This window comes from Salarias fasciatus, chromosome 11 (assembly GCF_902148845.1).
Source record: "Salarias fasciatus chromosome 11, fSalaFa1.1, whole genome shotgun sequence".
NCBI classification, from domain to species: Eukaryota; Metazoa; Chordata; class Actinopteri; order Blenniiformes; family Blenniidae; genus Salarias; species Salarias fasciatus.
The window spans coordinates 33,678,075-33,687,431 of record NC_043755.1 but is presented as its reverse complement, the minus strand read 5'-3'; the positions used below and the strand labels follow the sequence as shown (position 1 = coordinate 33,687,431).

Below are 9,357 nucleotides of genomic sequence, written 5' to 3'. Positions count from 1 at the left end.
TTTCAGTTTCACTTCCCCTTGGTTACAGTTGCTTTAATGGAAACGCCATTAACATGCTAACGGAATTAGCATCTGCGTTGAAACTTCAAAACAAACGGCCAAACTCACAAGTATCAGTTTCACCTCCATCCTGAACATCAGTTAAGTATACTCGAGTACTGACAGGCAGATATTTTCGATGCACTGTTTAAAATGAACCTTAGAAAAACCAACAGCAGACACACTGCTCAGTCTTCCTCTCTCACTGCTGCAGGCTGACACTCTGTCCAGCTCACTAGCTCCCCCTAACGGTCTGGTGTATGAGAACAAATACTGCCAGAATTCAGCCTGCCGGCAAGGCTATGAGAGAAGACCGTTGACTGAAGAACAGACTGAGGTGAAACACGGAGTACTTCTCAGAGGATTCAGTTTCATGAAAGTACATTTTGTTGTTGTTCAATGCATTTCAACCTGAGTGTGAAAACATGTATTTTCCATGCTCGTTTTTCCGGTCCTCCTCTGAGCCTCACCGTCAAAGCAGTCTGACTTCTACCTGACACACGTGCTTGTGAAGGATTTGACAGGAAGCCCGTCAGGTGAGTGTAACTGCCGTCCCCTCGCCGTCCCCCCGGCCTCCCCCCCGCTGTCCGCTCACTGTCCTCCCGCCGTCCTCCCGCCGTCCTCCTACTGTCCCCCCGCCGTCCCCCCGCTGCTCCCTCCAACGAAGCAGACGCGAGGCGTGTGCGGAGGAACCAGTGGAGGGACGGAGGCAGGCGGTGAGTGAAGGTGATGGAATATTCTGTATTTAACCCCCCCTCTGGACTGGAAGCAGCTTGTTGCTCCGTCGGTTGTGTGTTTAAGCGTAAAATGTGTTGTTTGTTAGGATTACCTCCAGGCAGATTCCTTAAACCTGCTGCCAGTTCAGGACCAAACTGAAAAACCGTCATGAATCTGCTGTGGGAGCGAAACGCTTTTCAAATATCGAAGACAGACTCAAGTAACACAGTGTTTGAGATTTCTACTGAAAACCGTTGTTGGCTAATTCTAATTGAAAACAGTGGTTTCTAAGAGTGCTGCTGAGCCGCAGATAACTTGAGTGTGAGGAAAAAACACTTCCCACAGCACCATCCTGGTGTTTTTTCTGTTTATATGTCAGTTAGCATATCAACTGAGCTCCACCTGAAGGCTCAGAACTTAGTTTCTCATCTGAGGATCATTTTTCCCCAAAGATTGAGACAGATTCTCAGAGGAATTCTATCTATCTGACTGAATTATCTCTTTAAATATAAAAGTATTTTATCGGGACAGGTCTTGGATAAACTGGTGGACTCTGCTCTGCCGTCATCGTCAGGACAGCATCTGCTCGTGAAGTTATCGTCTCCTCTGCGAGTCGAACCAGTCAGTCAGAACCTGCAGCCTCTTCATTCCTGTGGCCGCAGGAATGAAGGGGCTGCAGGTTTTCTGAAGCTTTTTCTGTGAAATTCCAGCCTCGTTGAGAGCAGAAAGCTTCATCTGATCTTGAGAGGCTTCAGACTCAGAGACCAAACTGACGATCTGATTGTGATTCACCTCCCACTTCACCACCTTCAGAAAGCAACAGCTGATGGAGCAATTCTTCAAATGTGGAGGAAAAAATCATGTTAAAAAAATATTAGTAGGCTTCAATAAGACTCAGTCCACTGTTGAGAAGTATTCGTTTTTGTTTCTTTATTCTTCCTTTTCTTGTGGAGGCAGCAGAATGAGGACCCGGTTGCTGCGTTGTGCCAAACAGTTTGGGAGTTCCTCTTGATAATCTGATTACTGATTTTATTTTATTTAGTTTGAATAATTTTTCATTACAAAATTCTCATATTTCTGGATGAGATATGGGTGAGAAAAGGCAAAGAGAAAAAAAAAGACTGAAGAGAAGAAAGAGACAGCAACGGTCTTTCAAGCCGATCCGACAAAACCGGTTACTACGCCTGCACCGGGGCTTAGGAGTTCATGGAAAAATGTCAAATAAACTGATAATAAATTAATAACCATGCTGTATCAGTGAAAAATAAAGTGTATATCTGCGTGTAGGTAGCAATGCATCAATAAACAGACTAATAAAAACTCTGACCTGCCTCCACTCAGTGTTTCTAGCTCATGACGATGGAAACATATTTAAATCAGCCTCTTCATCAAGTGGTGCTGAGTCTGAACCAGCAGAATGAGGAGACATCATGGCCTTTATCTGGAGTTTGGTTCCACTGAGAACAGAGACAGAAGACCAGGATGTGTGGAGAACCTTCAGCTGGTAGCAGGCGAAGCCACGAAGCCGCCGCGTTAAAGCAGAACCTGATTTTTATTTTCAGACAAGGAGCGTTTGGTTTAATCGCATGGGAATTTCTGTTGTTAGCTGGCGTTAGCTAGCTGTTACTGGACTGGATTCCAGACCTGATCCAGAGTCCCGAGAGGTGAACTGAGGTGGATCCACTGAGGTCCGACAGAACACGGACTGAACATCCGATCTGTTCCACCCAGCGGCTGAAGACAGCACAGACTTTCAAAAACTCTTTCGTTCCAAGTGCATTTATCAATTCATTGAGAATTATTCTTGTTGTGTACTTTCAAATTCTTCTAACGTAAATAAAAAAAAAAAAAAAAAAAGTTAATATAAAACATTTATTTTCATTTACTTAATATTGTAAACATTATTGTGTGAGCGGCAGAAAAACAGTGAGCACCAAGCGGATATGAGACAAAGGTTGAGTGGTCCACTTCTTATTTTTCTTGTGCAAAAGAACAAAGTTCAAAAAGTGCCCCAAAAAAAAAGTGCATAGGAGGATTTCATCGGCAGGTAGCCCCCAGCAGCAGGTAGCCCCCAGCTGCCACGACCAGAACAACAACTGCTGACATTCCTGCTGAAGGAGGCCCTTAAATACACTCAGCTTAAATGGGTAAAACCATAAAACTCCACGAGGTGTAAAAACATAATATTAGTCGACCAAAACTATGTTAAAATCCTCCACTACAAAACTCATAATAATAATAATCTAAAGAAAACAAAACCCATACTGAAGAATAAGCTGAACGAATTACCCAAATAAATAAATGAAATCCTAAACCACATCTAAACTCTGTTCAGCCACCCTCCGCCCATTTCCACTCTTGGTCCAGCCCGGAACCTTCCGTAGTGGTTCTGGTCCCCCAGGGAATCTTTTGGCCGGACACTACTCCGAGAGCAGAAATGTCACACACACACACACACACACACACACACACACACACACATACACACACACACACACACACACAGCATGCGCCAACACCTAAAAGAAAAGCAAATTAAAACGAAAAGTACCATGTCCTCTTGGTTCTTTAGTTATAATAATCTTCTTCAACAACATTAACAAGGCGTGTTGCACTTCACTATGAAACATGAACCAAGACAAAGTGTGGTGGATTTCCTTCTCTCTGGTAGTATGAGGACATTTCAGAACTAAATGGGCAGCCTTTTTTATACATATATATATATATATATATATATATATATATATATATATATATATATATATATATATATATATATATATGTTGTTGTTGTTGTTTTACTTTTTTTTTTGCTGCTTGACTTATTTTCACTTTGCCAAAAAGTTATGGCTCAAGACTGTGTCCATATTAGTGTGCATTGAAATAAATATGTATGAAATGGTTCATGTTGCTGTTGTTGCTGTTTGTTTGGGTTTTTTGCTTCAGTTTTTTTTCATCTGCTGATAAATATTTTTAAGTACTCAGTACGGTTGTGAAAGCCTTCCAGTAAGGGAGGCGTGAGGTCTGCCTTGACAGGTATGAGACTGTTATTTGAAATATCTAGATATTGTGTGTGGCGTCCCGCAGGGTTCAGTTCGGGACCTCAACTGTATTTTAGGAACTGGTGAGGATTTATAGCAACGTTTGGACCTAATTACTTAAAAGTTAAAGTAATCAAGTTATGGTTTGACAACAATAAGTTAGCATTAAATCTGTGCAACGCAACAATTGTGATTTTTGGAAAATGTAATTCAGTTCATCAGGTAAAGGTAAAAACAGAGGGTGTAGATGTTGAGTAGGCCAGTTTGAACATGTTTTGAAGCATCTCTGTCCTGGAAAAAGCTGACAGACAAGTTGGATCACCAGTGTTGTGCTAGTTACTGAAACATGGTAACTAGTTACATTTACTGTGGATCAAACATCACCTTCCATTCTTCAGAGGCTCGGTGTCTACGTGTCCTTGAGCAAGTCACCAAGCAGCTCCCAGTCCATGGAAAGAGTTCCTCACATGTGGCGGCCATGCTCTCAGGCTTAAAAAATTCACACTGAGAATAAAAGTTTTTCTATTCTGTTTAGGAAAAGGGTTGAAAGGAATGCACTGATGTGAAATTTTTGACCAATGGCCGATGTGAATACCGTGGTTACAGCTGATCGTCAGGATTTACTATTTATCAATTATTATTGTTATTATTATTGTCATTATTTATCAATGTTGATATAAACAAATTTCTATGGCTAGTTTGTAAACTGAAAACCATGTAAATACAATGAACAGTGTTAGTTTCAGGCTGACTTTAAAACTTGTAGCAAGAACCTCCATGAAAGTTCAGTTTAACTTGTAAACTTTTTATTGTAAATCTGAAATCAAAATACCAGAGGAAGCCGGGTACTCCGGCTTCCTCCCACGGTCCAAAAACATGCATGTTAATTGGTCGCCCTAAATTGCCCCTAGGTATGAATGTGTGCGTGAATGGTTTTATGTCGGCCCTGCGACAGACTGGCGACCTGTCCAGGGAGACCCCGCCTTCGCCCACAGCAGCTGGGACGGGGGGGTCAAAATGTGAATCAATACGAGTCACATTGGCTCACATCTATGAAACTGCTAAATCAAACATATCTGAACCGTGACTGAGAAATTGAGACTGACTCATTCTTCGACATTTTAAACAGTCGTGCAAAATTATACACCACGGCCAGGAAACCGCCACTGTGACCATTTTGGGTGGGTGTTACCTGTCAAAACTGATCCAACCAGCCAGGCAGGACAGACCTGGCTGCTCGTCGCATACAAACATCCGTGATGAGCCCCTCCTGTCAAATACCAGTCTCTGACCTCCTCCTGCCAAGTCGCGACCAGGTGAGTCAAGTCTTCCATTTCTGTTGGTTTTCTCCTCTTTTTTCCAGCAGTTACAGCTTATTGACCGGACTGTTCAGGCCAGGAGAGTTTTTCTGTGATTAGACTGCGTTTAGTCACCTCAGCACATTAACTGCTCATGTGTCGTTCTCGATCTTGTCACAAAAATAAGTTTTTCTGGGTTTTTTTTGGGGGGAGGGTTACGCTATACATATATATATATATATATATATATATATAATTTTTTTTTTAACATATTTAACAAGGTTTTCAATGCTTTTTAAAACATAATATGTATATATATATATATATATATATATATATATATATATATATATATATATATATATATATATCACACATAATATCACATATACATGAGTATATATATATATATAAACATTAAAAAAGGAAAAAAGAAGAAGAGAAAGAAAAAAAGAAAAAGGAAATATACACATACAATAACAAAACAGGGCTCGAGATCTTATGTTATATTGCATCACTACTTCAGTATTTCTTGCAACAAGTATTTAAAAAGGTAAACGGTAGGGATTCGGAAACATTTCCAGACATTGTGTCAAGTCGAGCAAGATAATCAATGAAGGGCTGCCAAATACTAAAATACTTGGCAGGATTGTGCATCAAGTCGTATCTAATTTTCTCCATGTGCAGTACTGATGTGAGCTCCGTTAACCAGGTTTTAAACAGGCACAGTGTCAGATTTCCAGAGATTTAATATCACTTTCTTAGCAATTACCAGACCATACATGATTGTGCACTGCACAGAGAGACTTTGACTGGAGAGAAATGAAGAATACCCAAATAATGCTATCTCAGGATCTGGTTTGAACACGCAACCATACATTCCCGAAAACCAGTTAAATATTTCACACCGAAAGTTATAAAGCTTTGGGCATGTCCAAAAAAGGTGGGAAAGAGAGCCCTCAGCAGACTTACAGCGATCGCATAAAGAAGAGATTGTGGGGAAAAACCTATGCAGTTCAGTTTTAGAGTAATGAAGCCTGTGTTTTACTTTAAATTGAATTAACTGATGTCTAGCATTAATAGAGCATGATCGGATTCTGCAAAGGCTCTCCTCCCACACGTCATCCTCAGTCTGTATACCCAGATCCTCTTCCCAAGCACTTTTCAGGTGGAATGTGGCAGAATTTACTTGTTCAGAAAATACCTTTACAAAGTCTGAAACTAAATTTCTTGAATTGGGAGGAGTCAGCAATAGCTTATGAATCCGTTTTTCTTCCAGAAGAAACTCAGTTAGACACACACTGACGCACATAGTTCCTTATTTGTAAATATCGGAAAAAATGTGTGGAAGAAAGAGAGTACCTGTTTTTAAGCTGAAGAAATGAGGCAAACTGTTTCTCAATGTAGAGATCTTTTAAAGTGAGTATACCTTTTAGTCTCCAAGTGTTAAAAGCAGAATCTGTGAAGGATGGGAGAAATGCATGTTACAACAAACTGGCGTCTGTATAGAGGTGTCTGGCAGTTTAGAGCTCCTCTTAATTTGCTGCCATATTTTCAGACAATTCAAAATTATTCGATTTTTATTAACTTTTGTTGTTGCAGACAGTTTAGAAGATGAAAAAAGAAGAGCTGGAAGTGACTATATTTCAACTTAGATATGTGCTCAAGTAGTCTGCTAAAGGGAAACCGAAGCTTGTTGGACTGTGTCAGTCCCATAAACCCAAGCCTTTGAGTTTCCACATGCACGCAGTAACGTCAGCCGTTGCTCGCCACACCCAGGTTAACGTATCATCGTTCTGGAGACGCTGCGATCCCGCCGCACCAGTTCTGATCTTCCCCCTCTTCTCTGTAACTTCAGCCACTTCCGAAAACCTTCAACGTGATTAAAGGCTTCAAACAGCTCTGAGTACTCAACCTACTTCAGGAACAATTCATAATGATAAATTGATCTAAATTTTTGAATTTTTGACAACTGAGCCTAATTGAAATGCCTTCTTTGGACAGAGGAATTAGCCACCAGGAAGGTTTGTTGCTTTACTGATGAGGTGAGACTTCTTAGAAGGAATGAGGCTCAGAATACCTTTTATTGGCACAGACAGTAAAATTCAGAAGGTCACGCCTGTGGAAGCAACAGTGGTATCGGTGCATTTGTGTAATTTTCAACATTTAAAAAATGGATGTGGGTTCGATTAACTCTAGCAGAGAAAAAAACCTTTCTGCCGTTCTTCCAGACGGTCTTCTTTTGAAGCTGTGGTCTGAGTTTGGCTTCAGGTGTGTTTGTCAGCGATGCGGCAGTGAGCAGGTGTCTCCTTCATCCCGGGTGTCTTCAGGTCCTCCGTGATGGCGGCCAAAAGGAGCGTGGACGACGTGAAGACCCTGCTGAGGAGCTGCAAAGGCCTCAGCTCTCGGCAGAGGATGGACTTCTACGACAGCTGGGCCGAGACGTACGAGCAGGTCGGGCGGCCGCACGCTTCACACTCGGCTCACACTCCGTTTCACTGGACTCCGTTTCAAATTCACCACTGACTCACAGTGATGACTTTATGCAGAAGACTCTCTGTAGAACCAGACCCAGGGGTTCAGACTTTTGATAGTTCTGGTTGGAAATTCAAACGAGAGAAAGATTCAGTTTTCTACCTGCTGTTGAATAAATGAACAAATCCACTCTGTTGTTGTTCTTGGACTGATTTTCCATTTAACAGGATTCACATACGATGAACTACACAGCCCCGCACCAGGTGGTAGACTTCCTGAATGCAAACTTCTCTGGCAACCCCAAGGAGGCCCAGGTTCTGGATGTGGCCTGTGGATCAGGACTCGCAGCTAAGTTGGTAAGAGAAACTTTCTACAAGTCCTTGAATGAAAACACATCAGAGGACCAATGTGGACGTTCAAAAACACCGTCCACCTGCTGTCTCAACGACTGTCCACTTCTAACATTTCAGCTATGAGCAAAACCAAAACCCGGACCAAAACCCTTCAGTCCTCACTCTTTCTGACTGACCACTGCTCTTCCTCTGATGTGTCCAGATGGCTGAACATGGCTTCAGGAACTTTGTGGGAATAGACGGCAGTAAAGGGATGCTGGAGGAGGCTGCAAAGACCAAACTGTACCAGGATCTGAAACAGGCTATCCTGGGACCAGAACCACTGCCTGCACAGAGCGGTACACACACAAAACTCACAAGTTCACAGCAAGACGCAAAGAGTCCGAGTGGAGACTGAGGGAGGATTCACACTGTTTCCAGTCCTCACACACACACACACACACACACACACACACACACACACGACCATAAAAACGAAGCTGAACTCTGAATTTTGTGGTGATGAAGAGGATGAGCTGAAAAGGTACTCTCCTGACTCCTCCTCACCTGGTTTCAGGTATGTTTGATATCGTGATCATCGTGGGCGCGTTACGTGACGGTTTTGTGCCGGTCAGCGTCATTCCGGAGCTCTGCAAAGCCGCCAAACCAGGTAATCACCAGCGTTCACACACACTGGTCACACAGACATCCAGGACGAGTCTCCCAATATGCAGACGATTCACTGCTCTACGATCATACCCGCTTCTGACTTTACGGAGTGTTTTTTCATGCAGGAGGCCTCATCTGCATGTCGAGGATCGAGCTGAAGTCCGAATCTGGGGAACGATATGCAGCATCGATGGAGCGAGAGATGCAGCTGATGGAAACACAACGACTCTGGACTCATGTCGCCTCCAAAGAACTGAAGGGCTACATGATGAATGTTTATGATGACTCTACTCAGGAAGAGGAACAGAGGAAATACCTGGATGGAATCATTTACCTCTACAGAAAGTCACTTTAATCAACTGTATGACATGGAAATTTAATCTGAAATAAAAGTTGAAATAGTAGAAATGGCATGTGGCTGTGTGTGATGGAGAGAAAGCAGACGTTTCGCTATCTTGTTTTACGTCTTCGCGGTCTTTTTCCCAAAACTTTAACATGACAAATAATACCACAAATAATACCAAATACCAATATCAGCAAAGATATTGCCATGTATGCCCACAATGCAAAAAATTACCAATACAACCAAGATCATCAGTTTATCAATGTTACCATTGGTAACTTACCAGTGTCAACACTATTCATTAACACATTACTTGCCGAGCCATTTTTTCTTTGCATTGATTTTATATTTCTTTTATACAATTCTTTATTTCATTTGTATCAGAAAAATGTCAGTTGTTTGGCCCGGAGGAAGCACAGAGGGCAAACGTGAGAGAGGTGTGA

The 9,357-nt window shown here is 42.0% G+C and overlaps 1 protein-coding gene across 2 annotated transcripts; it reads left to right on the top strand.

The window, feature by feature from the left end:
- Window positions 1–289: 289 nt before the first annotated feature.
- On the top strand, window positions 290–8,957 carry LOC115396185 (methyltransferase-like protein 27). Of its 2 annotated transcripts, XM_030101900.1 has the most exons (7): window positions 290–575; window positions 4,927–5,113; window positions 7,426–7,549; window positions 7,798–7,926; window positions 8,126–8,261; window positions 8,480–8,572; window positions 8,697–8,957. In XM_030101900.1, exons 3-7 carry the CDS (start codon window positions 7,436–7,438, stop codon window positions 8,924–8,926), a joined length of 702 nt encoding a protein of 233 aa, XP_029957760.1. In that variant the 5' UTR covers window positions 290–575; window positions 4,927–5,113; window positions 7,426–7,435; the 3' UTR covers window positions 8,927–8,957. The 2 variants fall into 2 exon arrangements, with proteins under 2 accessions (XP_029957760.1, XP_029957761.1); XM_030101901.1 differs by lacking the exon at window positions 290–575 and having other exon boundaries at window positions 3,892–5,113.
- Window positions 8,958–9,357: the final 400 nt, after the last annotated feature.